The 18,508-nt window shown below is 41.8% G+C and overlaps 1 protein-coding gene across 1 annotated transcript in view; it reads right to left on the bottom strand.

The window, feature by feature from the left end:
• Window positions 1-17,006, bottom strand: part of LOC148892548 (melatonin receptor type 1A-A) — a 42,436-nt gene extending 25,430 nt beyond the window's left edge. Inside the window, exon 1 of the mRNA XM_089005518.1 lies at window positions 16,472-17,006. Within this exon, the coding sequence (XP_088861644.1) occupies window positions 16,472-16,670 (199 nt within the window). The 5' untranslated portion in view covers window positions 16,671-17,006. The remainder of the gene's footprint in view (window positions 1-16,471) is intronic.
• Between the last annotated feature and the right edge of the window lie 1,502 nt (window positions 17,007-18,508).

Genomic DNA, 18,508 nt, shown 5'->3' on the forward strand with positions numbered 1-18,508 from the left:
GTAACACATAACATGGCAGCTGTTGCTGTTAGCAAAGTTAGCAAAACATGTCATTTGGCCATTCCTTTTTTACCCCTTGAATTAATTCCAATCAGATGGACTGCCCCATTGATCTGTTGTGTGTATCATACAAGTTAAAGGACAACCGACGTCTCCGGACAAGTTGTGTCCATAATTTGTAAAATGGCTTCAAATGACTTCTACTGAGCGTATTTTACAAAGATTCCACCAAATATAGCTATATTTGACGTTTTACGACTCGCGCTGAATATTCAGGAAGTCTTATTTTTGAGTTGGTGACAAGTCCGTACGTGACGTCACGAAATGAACCCCCCTGACCGACAAAAAGACACATTGTAGCAGTCCTTCATCACGTCAATGTTTTGCTGTACTGTTTGTCTGAAAACCTTGATGTTGCACCCAAAAGCCGCCAGAAGAGGGCATCCAAGCTCCATGGAAGGAATTTATCAGCCTGTGCTGATTCATTCCTCACGGGAGCTGGTCGCCATTTTTGGGTGCGACATTCCCCCCCCCCCCTCCCCCCGTTTGCCTCAAAATGACACAGGAAAAATCTTTAATAGATTGCAAACTTGTATGCTTTTCTCTTCAGAACTATTTGAATCATATTCATAACTGGATGTGTAACAAGAAAGCATATTCTCCGAATCTGAAACCATTGTTTTTATTCTCCAGCAATGCAAAACGTCTTGGCGTGATGTCACGAACTGGGGGCGGGACTTTCTGGAAATGCCCAATTCGCAGTCTTGTGATCTGGTTGGAAGACTTCCGATTTTGAACACAATACTCGCTTTGTAAACAACGATTGACACAGTACAGACCGTTCATTTGTAAGGCGAAACAAAAAATATGTAAAAAACAAAATACATGTTATACTAATTGAATGTATAAATAAACAATGAATGCAGTTATGTGTTTTATTTACAGTAAAGTCTCGTTATATCGATATCGGTTATATCGATAATACTGCTTATTACGATACTATTTTCATTTCCCGGCAAATTTCTAGTCTTTTATGTATAATTAGTTCCGGTTAGTACGATACCTAGTTATTACGATAATCCGGTTACTACGGAGCCCTTTTCATCTCCCGCCAGCCAATTTGGTCTGCTTATATCGATACAAAAGCAGCTTAAGCTGAATCGATATTTGCTTCAGGATTTCAATACAGTACCACCATTAGCGAAATCTGTATCGGTAACACCATTGGTCCCGTGACCAGCTTTCGTGTCTTGGACCGTGTAGCAGAGCTGAAATAGCATCTGAAATATACTGTAGTCTTCTTATACAGTATACAGTTGTTCAACACCAATTTCAACTATGGGGAAACGTAAGAATTGTGACATCGGAACGAAGTACAAGGCAATAGTGGCTGTGGAGGAGAATCCTACAAGAAGCAAATCCTCCATTGCGAAAGAGTTCAACGTGCCGCAGAATACTTTATCAACGTAAGTAATGTAAACGTTGCAGTTTTTTTTCCATACATGTATTTAATTGTGTGGTATTCAGATATCTTTATCGCTTGCAATAATCACTGTTTTTCAGACAGTATATACACGCTGGCGTTCGTGGTTTCTCTCGTGTGTATAGAACAATGTCGAGTGCTACTCAGAGTCACTATTGCAAGAGTGCGTGATGAAAATAATAAATTACGTTTTTATTTAATGCTCAAGTTTATTTTTCACTTCACTACAGTACACAAGCATGCTAGATACGCATTCCATGAACTGAAGGAGAAAATTACATGCCATATCAAAGATCCCCCATTTCTTGCCTACTTTTAATGCATTTCGGCGCAGCATCCGATATATCGATAGTCCAGTTATATCTATATTTTTTCCGACTCCCGAGAATATCAATATAACGAGACTTTACTGTACTTCTAATTGACACTTTTGTAAGGCTCACATTATTTTAACACACACCACAGAATCGGGAGTGCGAAAATCTCTCGATTTATGACTTCTGAAACATAACATGTATGAAATATAGCCCACCAAGAAACCCCCATTTAGCTGGCACCAAAAAGTCTCAAGAAAGCTGTTGGGGTAATTCGCTATACGAACATCTTTAAACATCTTTTTGCATCGTTTGTTTACGTTTTGGACTTTCTGATACGTCTTATCCTGCCTTTTTTTACATTATGTCACATCCTATTACGTCACATCCTATTACGTCCATCTTATAATGCTCTCTCAGCGGTCTTTCGCGCTCTTCCTCCTTCCTCTTTTCTTTCTGTCCATTCTCTGCCGGTCCCACAATGCCCCTGCTGTCTACAATATTAAACTAACTTATTCTGTTCAACACCTGGTTTCCTGCTGATTTAAACATCCTCTGCTATCAACACCCTGAGAAGCCATGAACCAGGAACGAACGATCACTTTCAATCCATTAAAAGCCTTGCCCGAAAATAATCAGGAAGTCACCCACTTCGCTTCGAAGCAGCCATCTCAGGAGAAAATTTATTTATCATCTCCCGCAAAATTCAAAAAAGTCGACTGAGACGCGATGACGGATTGTCTTGCGTATGATGAGTTTCCCCCACCCCTCGGAGAGAATGATGGGCCCGCCCGTCAATGTCAGAAAGCGTACGGGCTTCGGCCAAGGATGGACGACTTTGATGCAAAGCGCTCGAGTGAAGGGCTCCTCGGCAGGTATGAGGCCTGACACGGTGAGAACTATGGACCGCAGCGGGGGTGTTGGATCTGTGCGATGCAAACAGACAGGGGTGTCATGTAAAATGAAACCAGGTCAAAAAGAAACGCGGCGGATGGGAAAAAAGGGGTGGCGGGGTGAAACTCTTTGCTGAATGTAAAAGCATAAAAAGATAAAAGCGGGGGGGAAGAGATGCGGTTTCTTACTGGTAATATGGGGGAGGGGGGTAGCATCACCCGCAATATAGCAGCGCAAAAAAAAGGATTAAAGCAGGCACGCAGTGTGTGTACAGATAATCCTGGAAATATGAGAAAAATCATTAAAATGGTCTGATAGGAGCGCTTGTTTTGCCTGCCGAGTCAAACTAACATATTATAAATTAAAAACTAAAGAAAAATAATTTTAATTCATTCACTGCCATTTATAAATTTATTCGGGATTTGAAAATACGACCTCGAGCGCCATTACTCGAATTGGTTTGGGATTTAGTTTTTCTTGCGGGATTGCCGTTTAAAGCGCTGGCCAGACCTCTGGCAATGTTTTTCCCTTCCACAAGGGGGGAGCATTTCCCTTTTTCCAAGTTAGCGCTTTGTTCCAACTTCGGATGTTGTTAAAGCCCTATCTAAACCAATATATATGTATGTATATATGTAATATGTATGTATTGCCAGTGTCTGAAACTCATGACAAAAAGTTAGCGGACACCAGGGCAGACAACTCTGAAAAGTTGCCTGCCCGGCCATAAAGTTGCCTGCCCTATTTTTCACAACTTGAAACACAATAAGACGACTAATCGCAAAAAAAAAAAAACAAAAAAAAAACAAAACATTGTTGCAAAGTATGAAGGATTTTTTTAAATTAAGGATGTACCTACCACAAATGCACCCTTGCTTAATTTATGGTAAATATCCCTTGCTGATGATTTTGCTCCAATTTTTTGTCTGTCCATACACTGTTCGTCATGCTGCACAATGCAATGTTTGCGTTGTGTCATCTGCTGCAAGCCACGTGAATTCCTCTTTCCATGGGACAACCGACACCTTCGGACAAGTTGTGTCCATAATTTGTAAAATCACTTGAAAGCCTAATTTGGAACCCTACTTTGAAACCCCAAACCTTGGACGAAACCTAACACAACCGACACCTCCGGACAAGTTGCGTGCATAATTTGTAAAATCACTTCAAATGACTTCTACTGAGCGTATTTTAAAAGATTCCACCGCATATAGCTATAATTTACGTTTTAAGGCTGGCGCCAAATATTCAGGAAGTCTTGTTTTCGAGTTGATGACGACCCCCTACGTGACGTCACATTTGGAACGCCCCTGACCGAGAAAGTGACACACAATGCATTTTGCGGTACTTTGTTTGGTCTGAAAACTTCGTGTTGATCCGTGTTGATGGCGAAACTAGAAGGAAAACACATAAATAACGTGATGGTGAATCACCCTGCCCACCACCTTTTCCAGCTACTCCCCTCAGGCAGGCGCTACCGATCCATGCGCACCAAATCCAGCAGACATTTAAACAGCTTCTTCCCCCAAGCCATTAACTCTTTGAACTCTTTCAACAGTAGCCAAAATGGAACTGTATAGTGCCACTCAGCAGTTTTTTTGACAACGATACTAGTGCAGCGTGTTCTACCGGAAACAAATTCCTTGTGTGTTCTACATACTTGGCAATAAAGATGATTCTGATTCTGATTCTGATTCTGATCGTGTGTTGCACCAAGACTACTATTTGATATTCGCTGACACAAATTCCCAGCAGACAAATCAGCCCATTTCCAACGGAGCTTGGGGGCCATCTTGTGCATTTTCTGGGACGCTACATTGCTGTCATTGTCGGCTCGAATTAATATGGGAGGATTCCTTTAATCGATTGCAAACATTTATGCTTTCCTCTTCAGAACTGTTTGAATCATATTCATAACTGGATGAGTAACAAGAAAGCATCTTCTCTGAATCAGAAGCCATTGTTTTGATTCGAGAGCAAGGAAAGACGTCCTGGCGTGACGTCCCGAACTGGGGGCGGGACTTTCTGAAAATCCCCAGTTTCGTGCTGATTTGTGGCAGATTTTGGACACTTCAAGTCATTTTTATTGGTGTTTTGCATATGACTAAAAATATCAGCCTGCGTGTTTTGGGTATTTTAGATGCTATAAAACGTTTTTCTGATGTCAGTTAGGAAACAAAAAAATGGTTGTCTTTTAAATAATAATAACACATAAATTTCCAAGCGCCTTTTAAAACTCTCAAGGACACTTTACAGTCACGGGGTAATGTACATTTACGTTTTGTAGCGTCATAAATTTTGTTTGTTAGCTTCTTTTGAATCTTTCTTCTGGGGCTGAGGTGTGCATCTACTTTGTAAAATGATATGCACATGCACAACGTTATAACCCTCGGGAAAGCCTGGAAGCATGAAGCAGGCTTTTGATTGGCTGCCGTGCCGAGTACGCAAATTGCCACCCAGGCGGAGACGTTTTGTAAGGTTTGCGCCCGACGTAAAAGTTGCAGGCCCCAGGCGTCCGGGGAGACATTATTTCAGACACTGGTATTGCATTGTATTTGAGACAGCTGCTCTCATTTTAAGCTCAGATAACTCCAGACCCATATAATTCATAAATTAACTTTTTTTTTCTGATGAAAGAAGAGAGCATAAGGTTTCTAACGCTGCAGTGAATGTTTAGGTAGTCCCAAAACTCAATATTCTGTGGGTCCTAGAATTTGAATGAAAATGACAAAACCCATTAGCATTCAAGCATAATGCTGCGAGCCCCCCTCCCCCAAAAATATATATATATATTTGTTGCCGATGGTTAACAACCTCTTTCCTCTGATTTCTGCCTATCACAAGGGCTCGGCGCGTTCAACTCAACCGAGGAAAGCAAACGCATGACTCACTGGGACAATTGCGCTTCTGTTCACACATTTTAGCTCATTTATTGCCTGCAGGCGCATTCAAAATGTATACTTTAGTCCAACAATTGAGTCTTTCAATGGGATATTCTTTTCATATTTTAGTGTGTTTCCAATATCACTATATTTATGTGTCTATTTTTCATTCGGGCTGGACGATTCATGGAAATCGACATCTAATCTATCCCCCATTTTCCGATTTGCTTTATCCTCGCAGGGCGCAGGAGGAGCCTATCCCAGCCGCCCTTGGGGATTAGGAAGGGACACCCTGAACCAGTTGCCAGGCAATCACACGGCACACCAATAACCATTCGCGCTCACACTCACATCTGGGGATACTTTGGGGTGTTTTATCAGCCTGCCATGCATGTTTTTGGAATGTGGGAGGAACCCCAGAGTACCTGGAAAAAAGCCACACAAGCCTGGGGAGAACATGCATACTCCACACAGGGAGGGCAGAGTGGGACTCGAACGTGCGACAATTGCGCTGTGATTTTAGTTGTGATTTGCGGGAGGAAATCTGGAAATGCGAATACCCGGAGAAAAGCTACACAAGCCCGGGGAGAACATGCAAACTCTACATAAGGAGGCTGGGACCTACAGTCAAATTGAAGCCCGAATCTCTGCACTGTGTTATGGAATGGGGGCGTCACGGTTTGCATGGTGGTGATGGTGGATCCCAAAAAAATCAGGCAGGAGGGAGCAGCAGGGTGTAATTGACAAATAGTATTAATTAAAGTCAGCAGGAACAAAATCTGACAGAGTGAAGCAAACACATGGAATGAACAACACCTTTGTGACAGGGGGAGGAATTTAGAATACCCATAGAAAACCCACACAGATAAGGGGATAACATGCAAAGTCCTCATAAGGAGGCCGAACCCTGGATTTCTGCATTGTGTTTTAGAAAGTGGGAGGAAATCGAAATACCCAGAAAAAAAACTATGCAGGGATGGTGTGAACATGCAAACTCCACACATGGTGGAATCAAACCCTGAATTTACGAACACTCTTTCCAATCCTCTTAAAAAATGTGCCCTTGTTTGCACCGTGTTAATTTGAAATCCTCTCCGTTTTTATGCCGCGCGTTTCTTTTACCGTCGACAAGGTTGCACAAACAAAAGATAGCATCAAGCTGAGAATGGCTACCTAATGAGGTCTTTCGCCTTATCAATAACATTTTAATCCCTGAGAAGGTGTCACTAGGCATGGGCGGACGGATGGACATCATTAGAGACCAATTTCTCACGCCTTTTTCGGAATGCCGCAGGAAGGTTATCGGGTTTAAAGACACTCTGAAACATCGGTAGCGAGGGGATGTCCACAGATCTATCGTGTTGGAATTTAACGCCCTCAGGAGAGGGTAAAGAAAAACTGAGCTCCTTATCCTGACTCTCCCGCTTGCCGGCAAACTATGAATTAATTGTCAAGTCATGACCCGTGGCTCGTGCGGGCCCCCTAATTAGTCCGAAGTCGAGTTTTTATTTCCCGTCTGAGGCATCGTCGCCGATGCTTATCGTGGCATTCGGCGGCGTGGTGGCGCCGACCCAGCGAGCGGGCCTGGGGAACAGCGGGTCTAAGTGGCCAAATATGCACTTTTAATTAAGCAACACCCGCGTACCTTCTGTTTATCCTACTGAGAGCTGGCGGATAAAGAGGCGCAGCGGTGTCATATTCCCCACCGATACGTCGGGATTTGCAGTCGCGCCGTTGTGCTTATTTGGTCAGTCTGGTAAGATCATGTGCTCAAAAGCTGCGTACTTTGGTTTGTTGATGGAAAATACTGGAAATACTGTACTGTTTTTAGACCTTTCAGCGTTTTATTTTGAAAGCGCTGCGCGGTAGACCATAGAGTCCATAGAGAGACCATTGAGTGACAATAGTATCACGGTTATGGAGCAAGTTTCACAGGAGTATCCCCAATACGATAATTTCACAAGGGTACCGTGTGAGTATATGACGATAATTTGACAACAGTGTCATGAGAGAATGCAAACAAATAAAAGCCTTCCCCCAAAAAATGTATCAGGTGAGTTTGACAATTTTATGATGATTTAATAAAAGTATCACAATACCCAAGCGATAATTTCCTTGTGGATTGACAATACTATCACAATATGGTAATAGATTTCACAACAGAATCACGATACGGCGATAGTATACCTTGACAGATAAACAAGAATATCATCCTACAGGAATTGTTTCCCAATAGTATCCCGATATGGCGATAGCGTGACGGTATCACAATGTGGCAACTGCGTTTCACGATACAGTGTTAGTTTGATATTAGCATAGGATGATATTTGGCAAGTACAGTGATACCTCGGTTTACGAATCCCTTGGCTTATGAACTTTTCGGTTGACGAACGTTAAATTTATGACAATTTTACTTTGGCATACGAACTTTTTTTGTACACGGAGCTGCCTCAATGACTGATGTGTCTTTCGCGAACGAGCCCGTTCTTCTAACAACAAAATGGCAGCCGACTGTTTTTGTCCTTTATTCCCCGCCCCCAGTCTTCGGTTAAAGCCACGTGATTGGTCAAGAACGCAGCAGTGAATGGAGGTGGTTTAAACATTAAAGAAACAGGCAGACGACAGTGAGAGAGTTTCAACTTTGATAGTTTAAAGTCTGAGTGTAGACCGCAAGGTTAAAATATCCCATCAATCAGGCGCCACAAACAACCCGCAAAAGCCATCTGTACACTTGATTCAAAAAGCTATCAACCCAGCTAAACAGAACACAATTGATGAGGATCTAGATAAAATTATCACAGAGAAAGCACCTACAAGGGATCATTCCTCAAGATGGTGAAAGAAGAAGGTTACGTTCCTCATCAAGTGTTTCATGCTGATGAAACCATGAATGAATGACCATCACAAAGGTAAATAAAACGACTTTATTATACAGTACAGTTTATTTCTTTAATCATAATACCATAGCACATTTATTATACATAAAATAAGGTATATTTTGTGTAGTTGTAAGGCTTAGAAAATTTGAAAGTAGAAAATTATGTTTTACAGGGATCTGGGAACGGATTATTCTCATTTTAATGGTTTTCTATGGGAAATAATTTTTTTGAATACACACTTTTAGCCTTACACACACTGTGAACCAATATAGTTCGTAAGCCAAGGTATGAATGTAGTATAATGATACGGGGTTGGTTTGATCGTAGCATCAAGTGATACATGATACGGTGGTAGTGTGATATTAGCACACGGTGATAGTTGACAAATGTTTGCTTTCAACATTTAGCTTGTAGTAGACGTGCACATTCCACCATGACGTCCCTGATCCACTGCTGAAAAGTATGCTTTGATCCTCTCCTCTTTTATCTAGAACTGCTTCATGTCAAAGAGGATACAGAAAGAAAGTGCTGAAGAATGAATGACTCTCTGTGTCTTTGTGTTGTCATATTATTTGTTATTTAGTTTTTTTTTTACTTTGTTAGGTCCGGGTTGAGTGAACGCTGGCGTGTGTGGCTGCCGCTGCTCACCCGCAGAAAAAAATATCCTGTGACTGTAAAGTGTCCTTGAGAGTTTTGAAAGGTGCTTATAAATGAAATGTATTCCTGGTGTTAGTTTGATATGAGCACACGGCGATAGTTGACAAGTAGTATCGCGATACGATATTAGCACACAGTGACAGTTGGCCAGTCGTAGAACAATTACTACAAACATGTTAGCAGTAACTCGGCAATAGTTTGACATCAATTACGATTTTGGAGAATACTGCTGACAGTGTGTTAGATTTCCCCCCCCTGACCTATTTTGAAAAGCTTCCATGCCAATAGGAGGTTGCCAGTCTTTTCTGAAAAGCTGAAGGGGGGGGGGGGGGGGGGCGCTCGGCCAGACTGACAAAAGAGGCAGCCCTTGTCAGCACAGCATAAGCAACCCCACCGCCACAATGCTCATGAATTCCCCCGCCCATCCCTCTTGGTTCCACTACGGCTGGCACCATGCCCGGTGCGCAGCGTAGCTGAAAAATGGCTGCCAGGCTATTTAAACACAAATTAATATTGTCCACAACGAGGTTTATGCGACTGGGACCAACTTGGAAACAGGTGTTTGCTTTCCGATTTATTTTTTCCAGTTCAATATTTTATTGGAGCCATTTTTCGATTGATATCAATCGTGTGCCGAGTGCGATATATATTTTGCAGATCACCCTCGCGGGATAGTTTCATATTAGGATATGTAGTTTGACGGCAAAAATTTGACACCTGTATCATGAGAGACTGACGCCTTAGTTTCAATACTAACATGATACTGCGATAGTTGGATACGGAAAGAGTGCAAAGATAGTATGATTGTGTTGCAACCATTTGACAATGATAGCTTCAAAGGTAGTTTTGTTTCCCAATCATTTGACACCTATTCAAATATGGCCATGGCATTCCATATCACGATAGACTATCGTGATATATCATCCCTCTATCGCACAGGTGTCAAAGTCAAGGCCCGCGGGCCAAATCCGGCCCGCCACATCATTTTTTTCGGCCCGCGAAAGCAAATCAAACTTGTTAAATTCCATGATGATTGCTAAAATCTGAGCCAAAATTTCATATTTTTGGATGTCAACCACAATAAAAGTCATTATTCTTGACTTCAGATTTGAAAATGAGTTATTCATTAATTTGCTGTGTGCTCTATATGTAATATTTGAAGGGATTTAAACATTCTAATGGGTTCCCCAAATTCATAACGGCCCTCGAGAGGAAACCATAACTACAATGTGGCCCGCGGCAAAAAATGACTGACACCCCTGCTCTATCGGATGGAGGGATGATATAACAACATTATCACGATACGATGCATTTAAATTGTGGTCTGACCAGCGCTTTATCGGCAAGCAAGAAAAAAACTAAACCAGAACAAATTCGGAAATGGCGCTCCACGTCATGCTTTTCAATTCCCGAATAAAATCAGGAATGGCAGTGAATGAGCTAAATACTTTTTTTAATGTTCAATTTTTGCTTTTGGCTAAAGTTGGTCCATTAAAGAAAGCTTAAAAAACACATTTAACGTAAACAATCTTGGTAACTATCATATCTACCACACTGTTAGGCATGTTAGGCAAAAGGCAAATACTGCCTCCTTGTGAAAAAGAAAAAAAACATTGCCAGAGGCCATGGCCAGCGCTTTCTTGGAACCCAAGTATGAAAAAACAAAATGTTCGAATAAATTCATGAACGGAAGTGAACGAGTTAAAAAAAAGAATACATTCCACACTGGAAAATCACATGCGTGCAAAACGGATTGACGTGATAAAAATCAGGTGTAATGGCTGAGCGTTCCTCGCAGAGCTTGAGAAATACCTCGAGCAGGAAGCTCACATTGGACACAAGAGGATTTGTTTTCCTTTCACTCATCCATTTACGCTTTCATGATCCAATTTCCGTTGAGGATCTTCCCAAAACAAAGCCAATGGATATTTAGAAAACCCCAGAAAGCTCCATTTTTAATAGGCCACGTCGGCAAATGCCACATAATTCTGCATGACTGTTTCTTTCTTTTTTTTGTGAGTGTGCGTGTGTGAAATATTCATTACGCCGAGAGCGACGAGAACGTCAGAGGTTTTTTTTTTTTATATTCTTTGCTTTTTTTTTAATGAATGGGAAACGGCCGGAAATAACATCGCAGCCGGCACGCCGCCAAGTCACGCAATGGCTGAAAGGGTTGAACTGGCGTGTCACAATAACAACAGTCGAAGATGACGGCAGAACAACAGCTAACACTACGTTTTGTGTTTTCCTACGTGCAAATCGAGCACTTGAACACATCATTTTTTTGCCTCATTGGTTCTTAACGTTTTTTTTCTTCTTCTGTGAATGATTAGCGCAAATAACAAAAAAATGTTGACATTGTTAGGTGAGAAATTGATCACGGTAATGGCCACTTTATATCACAATCATGACATTACCCACAATATACTTTGTGGTATTTTATATACATATATAAAAAGTATAGAACAAACCCCAATTTCCCCCCATTTTAATTTGAAGCGACAATAAAATTTCTCGTTTTGCACTTTATGAAGCTTTTTTTAAACATCAATTTCCTCTCCAGACACTTGGAAACCTCAGAGAAGTGTACTCAGTCCGCCAAGAATTTTGGATTCCAGTCTTTCACATTGACGTTACATGAGCTTAGCAGTTAGCATGGCTTCTTCGGATATCCTTCTGTTATTAACTCCTTGTAACCCTGTCGTGAGAGGGTTACAACATTTTTAAAAAAAGGGTAGGTTTTTTTTTGTGACGGCGAGATGATGGACTGTTTTTTTTTGTAATGAACAGCCAGGAGAGTTTCGAATCCTGGCAAGAAGTCCAGCCAGACGGAGTTGGTTGCGCTCAAAATGAGAACAGTCTGACTGAATTTTGCTGCCGTGGAGTGGTTACGGCTGGCCGGCGGTTTGTTTCCACGCAGCTAAATCGCTTCCGATGTACCTGTCAGGCCGGAGATAAGGACTTCACCGATTCGAGCGTAAATGGGAGGGGAAAAAAATCTAAAATTAAAAATAAATAAATAAGCAAATGCAGAGGCTGACATTATTTCCGGGAATGTCGTGTGCAGATTGGTGACATTCACGCGTGTGTCAGTAATTTGGTTGCTATCTCTGTCACAGAAAAGGCTATTTAATGATGCATTTTCTTTTGGTGGAGGCGGGCAGCGTCTGCATAATGATGTTTACAATTGTACCCTGCCCATCAGAATTTTTGTCCGTTATGTTCACGCCGAACATTTCGCTGTTTAAATGTAAATGCTAACCTACAGGAGCCGTCCAATTGGGTTTTGCACTCACTCTTAGCATTAAGCTAGCAGACCTTTCTAATTATGTGGTTTGGTTGAATTGGTGGTTAAATATGATTTCTTTTATGGTATTTTTTTTAGCAATGGCTAATTATAGTTATCAGGACACCAACCTGGGAGCTGGACACTCGTCACCATTTTTTTGTTTCCTGACATCCAAAAAACGTTTTATGGCATCTAAAATACTCAAAACACGCAGGCTGGTATTTTTAGTCAAATTCAAAACACCAATCAAAATGAGTTAAAGTGTCTCAAAACTACTTCAAAATGGGGCGTTTCAGACGTCACACCAAAACGTCTTGCCTTGCTCAAGAATCAAAACAATGGCTTCAGATTTGGAGAAGATCGTTTCTTGTTACTCATCCAGTTATGAATATGATTCAAATAGTTCTGAAGAGGAAAGCATAAATGTTTGCAATCGATTAAAGAAGTCCTACCAGATCAATTCGAGCAATCAAGACTCCAATGTAGCGTCCCAGAATGCACAAGATGGCGCCCAAGCTCCGTTGAAATGGGCTGATTTGTCTGCTGGGAATTTGTGTCAACTAGTATCAAATAGTAGTCTTGGTGCAACACACAATGATTCACCATGTCGTTATTTATGTTTTTTCCTTCTAATTTCGGCATCAACATGGATCGACACAATGTTTTCAGACCAAACAAAGTACCCAAAATGCATTGTGTGTCGCTTCCTCGGGCAGGGGCGTCCAGACGTGATGTGGACTGGAATCGTCACCAACTCGAAAACAAGACTTCCTGAATATTCAGCGCGAGTCTTAAAACGTAAAATATAGCTACATGCCGTGGAATCTTTGTAAAATATGCTCAGTAGAAGTCATTTCAAGTGATTTTACAAATTATGGACACAACTTGTTTGGGGCGTCGGTTGTCCTTTAAAGGACAAAAAAAAATTGGCAATAAGTCCTCCTTGGCACTATTTGGTTCTGTAGGGTCGCACGTTCAATGAGATTGGCACACTTATTATTTTTTTGTTTTTGGGGACTTTTTCATTCATTAAAATGTTTATTCATCAAAAGTACTAGAGGTATCGGTAAGTGCTCAAGAGTAAGTATTAGAGAAAAAAACATCAACAGCTCTGCGATGTTCAATTATTTTGGTTTGTTGGTTTATTCTTATAATTATTATTATTGTGTTATTTTAACTAAAACTAACTAAAAACAGCAAACTTTAACTAGAAGACAGGGGTGTTAAAGTCATTTTTTGCCACGAGCCACATTGTAGTTATGGTTTCCTCTCGAGGGCCGTTATGAATTTGGGGAAGCCATTACAATGTTTAATCCCCTCCACATATAACATATAGAGCGCACAACAAATTAATGAATAACTAGTTTTAAAATCTGAAGTCAAGAATAATGACAGATATTATGGTTTATATCCAAAAAATATCAAGTTTTGGTTAGGATTTTAGCAAGCATCATGGAATTTCACAAGTTTGATTTGCTTTCGCGGGCCGAACAAAATGCTGCGGTGGGCCATATTTGGCCCCCAGGCCTTGAGTTTGACACCTGTGCTTTACAATAATAATAATAATAATAATAATAATAATAATAATACATTTAATTTTTAAGCGCATTCCAAAACTCTGAAGGACACTGAACAGTCACGGGATCATCTCGGGTCCACCGAAACAAGCCATGACGCAAGCGCAGTTGTAAAACTATGTCAATCTATCCGTCTGCCAATTTGCATCCAAATCCCCATTCCCAAACAGAACTCCCTCTCCCCTCCAAAAAATGGGCCAACGGTGGGTTAGGCACGCCTGTCGCCCACCCGATCGGCGATTGGAGAGCGGCCGGCGCCTCGGAGGCACGGCATCCCGGGACGACGGCTGCCGCCAAATGCGATTAAACAATTACTCGATAGCTTGCTGGAGAGAGATGGAACTTTTCCATGCTGGGGCATTTCATTATTGCCAAGTTAACGGCGTGCGCCGCTGAACTCTGGCAGAGGAGGCGGCTGCATTTATGACCCCCTTGCATGTAATTAGCCGTAATTAATGGTACTACTTCAAAGAGGCCAGTCCCTCTATGTACCTCTTCTAGCCCCCCCCCCCCCTCCTAACAACCCCCATCTTCCCCCTCGCGGCACACTTCAATGCCTTAGCGCTGGGTTCATAATCAACGCAGACAAGTGCTGCAGTATGAATGCAAAGAAATATGTGGTGGTTGTACCACGAAAATACCCAAAGGGCAGCAATGTGGACTTTGAAGGTGATCAACACACTGTGTACACATGATGGACTGTTCTTGGGATCCAGATCTATAGTTGTGTTTAAAAAAATTGCTAATGGTGTTTTCGAAATTTCAAGCTGTTTCAATGGAATCCAATGTGACATTTTTCTTTGGTTAGCTTTAGCATCTTGACTCCATAGATATTTTTTTTAAAGAACACCCACAAAATCACCATCAACTCATTTTTTTTTAACTTGATGTTACTTCCGGGTTTGAGTGAACGCTGGCGCGTGTGGCTGCCGCTGCTCACCCGCAGAAAAAATATCCTGTGACTGCAAAGTGTCCTTGAGAGTTTTGAAAGGCACTTAGAAATGAAATGTATTCTTATTATTATTATTTCCCAATTGTATGTTTTGCTTCATCGTGATTGTTTCAAACAGTTGTGGACTGTCAAACGAATGGAAAGGACATTTCAGGTCGGAGATGACAACTCAAATCCGAGTCGCAATGCTAACGCTAAAAAAAGGTTTTCCCACTGTGGACATTTTCATTTTGTTGACTATCGAACGAATAAAAACAACGACAGCTCAACAGTCTGTGGTGTTCGAATGCTCATGCTGACTCAGAATGCTAAAGTAACGCTAATGCTAACGTAACGCTAACAATAAAGCAGCTTGCTTCTGTCAAACACGCGAAACTAAATCACAACATTTGAACAGGAATAGAGTCTGATTGTCAAAATAAAAAAACGAATCAGATGCAATGAAAAATAAGCAATTCAAATGTTAACAGAGAACGTTTGATGGTTGCTACATTTCATTGCGCAGCTAGCGGGTCATCTACGCGAGAGCCTAGCTAAACACCCCGAACATAAAATGAGGACTCAGATCTTGAACAACTGACACAACTCTGCATTCTGTCATTACAAGCTGACGACGCATTAAATTCCGTCAAAGACCGGTTCTTGGAGGCCGCCAATATTTCCTCTATCTGTACGGGCAGGTAGCTAACATCACAGGGAGCATTTATGCCAGTATGTATTAATGCCCGGCCGCATGCGGCGGGCTTCCCCCTTTGGCTTCAGACCGCCAAGAATTGCTTCGTTTTTTTTTTTTTGCTCCTTGCTTGACTGTGTACTCTTACTCGCCCGCTTTGGGGTCAGCAAAATTACGTTCGCTTCAAAAAGTAGGCTGTGGCCAGTCCATGGCTGTTTTCATGTGAAAAGTTTACCATTTTAGCTTGATTGCGCTAACAGATACGCTTGGCTTCCACCTTGAGCAAACACAAAATGACTTTCATGTCTTTTCAAATTGGAAATGTTTTCAAACACACAGCTTTGAAAAAAATAGATATAATTATAACGGAGTAGCATAGCCGGACGACCAGGTTTAATTAATAATACACAAAAAGGGGTGCCACTGACCTCAACTGGCTGTCAAATTAATCACGTTTGTGTAGAAAACTTATCAAATTAAAACGCCAAATTGATCACAAAAAAATGGAGGTCATCTTGATAGAAAATCTATCACGTGGAAACAAAAACTGTGTCACGTTGAAATATTAGACTGACTTGATTTGAGTCCTCCATCACCCACCTTCTTGACCCCTGTTTCGGTTTTTTTTCTTGTGTTTCGAGAACATTCAAAAATTAATTGGACAATTACAGGTAATTAGTCAAATTGAAGGTAACATTAGTGAACCCAACTATGCCTTAATTAGATCTCTAATGACAACGACGGCAAATTAAGAGTCGTCACGTTCCGGCAAACGAATTGATTTATTTAAAAAAAAAAAGTAATTAAAAAAACTATGAAAAGTTTTTAATGTTTCGCTCGAAATGATTCCGCGGTGTACAGTGATGCGCCTCACCTGCGTTCCGGAGCTTTTTGTTCCGATAGACGGAGAAGATGACCAGCAGGTTGCCCAGAATGTCCACCACGATAGTAAAGATGAGGAAGCAGCCCAAAGTTGTGGTGACCCACGGCGGGCGGTTGAGACCGGCGGCGGCGGTGTCGTCGTCGTCGGGGTCCGGCGCGGTGCTGTTCAGCTCAGACCCATTTGTGACCATTGTACAGGGCGAGGACGAACTTGATTGTCCCGGAAGTCAGCGACCCTGCCGGGGGGGGGGGCGGCCGGCGGGGAGACTCGGCGAGCTAACGGCGGGACCCCGCTGCCAACGCCGGGACTCGGTCGCCTGGCGCGGCTCCGGTCCTCATCCTCCACCGTCTCCTTCCTCGCCCTTTCCCGGCTTGAGTGACGGCGAGTCGGCTTGCGATCCGTCCCCGCACCATCCCCCTGTTCTAATTCCTCCCCATACACGCCCCACACGGCGTGTCTCTCCTCTCCGGAGTCCACGCGAGTTGTGTGTGACAACTTCCACACGCCAGAAGCACCACGTTGGGGGTTCTCCGAGCGCGTGTGTGTGTGTGTGTGTGTGTGGGGGGGGGGTGATGCGGTGGGATTTGGGAGCCGATACTTCCACCCTAAGCCCGAGCGGAGGTACTACAGGCTTCATTCATGGCGTTCAGCCATTCATATTTTCTAAGACGGCGCTTCCTTCATTCACTATTTTCCCTTCTCTTTCATGAAAACAGTCAACACAACATCATGGAACGTGTCCACAGTCTGTGTCTCTGTCAACTCTTCCATCTTTGAAAAATGACTTCAGAAAAACAATTATCGGTAATTCTAGTCAAACTCACAAACTTGATTTGTTATTTTTTTGGGGGAAAATAATTTTTAATATCGGATGAAAACAAAAGGAAAAAAGCACTCCGGACTGTGACGAAAATGCTTTATTAAAATGAAAAAAAAAAAAAACGCCAGATGCCTAAGAAGAGCGATTCGTTCTGACCAAACAATATCGTAAAATATATCTACTTCAGCCCACTCAGTTATTCGAGGATATAAGAATGATCAAAATAAACACACAATGCTGGTATAAACCATGAATAATGATTTTAGTTTGATTATTTTTGGGTAAATATTTTAATTTCTCTACTCACTGTCAAGGACTAGCTTTTTATACCTGTGTCGTGTCTCCCTCTTGTGGTTCAGATATAGTACTGCACATTTTTTGCCACGAAGAAGCGGTTATTTAAAGGACAACCGACGTCTCCGGATAAGTTGTGTCCATAATTTGTAAAATGGCTTCAAATGACTTCTACTGAGCGTATTTTAATAAGATTCCACCGCATATAGCTGTATTTTATGTTTTAAGACTCGCTCTGAATATTCAGAAGTCTTGTTTTTGAGTTGGTGACGATCCGTACGTGATGTCACGAAAGGACCGCCCCCTGACCGAAAAAAGACACATTGTAGCAGTCCTTCCATCACGTCAATGTTTTTTGCTGTACATGTTTGGTCTGAGAACCGTGTTGCACCCAAAAGCTGCCAGAAGAGGGCATCCAAGCTCCATATAAGGAATTTATCAGCCTGTGGAAGCGGAGGTGGCCACTGGAGGACGCCATTTTGTGCCTCTTTTTTTTGGGTGAGAGATTTTCCCCTAATGTTGCCTCAAAATGGCACATATAATTCTTTAATCGATTGCAAACATGTATGCTTACCTCTTCAAAACTATTTGGATCATATTCATAACTGGATGTGTAACAAGAAAGCATATTCTCAGAATCTGAAGCCATTTTTTGATTCCCAAGTAATGCAAGACGTCTTGCCGTGACGTCACGAACTGGGGGCGGGACTTTCTGAAAATGCCCAATTCGCAGCTCCATTTTTAGCAGATTTTGGACACTAAGTCATTTTTATTGGTGTTTTGCATGTGACTAAAAATATCATACTGCGTGTTTTGGGTATTTTAGATGCTATAAAACGTTTGTCTGATGTCAGTTAAAAAACAAAAACGTGACGTCGGTTGTCCTTTAAAATAATAATTTAACATAATAAAAT

Source organism: Hippocampus bargibanti, linkage group LG10 (genome assembly GCF_051943395.1).
Source record: "Hippocampus bargibanti isolate YZ-2025 linkage group LG10, ASM5194339v1, whole genome shotgun sequence".
NCBI lineage: Eukaryota > Metazoa > Chordata > Actinopteri > Syngnathiformes > Syngnathidae > Hippocampus > Hippocampus bargibanti.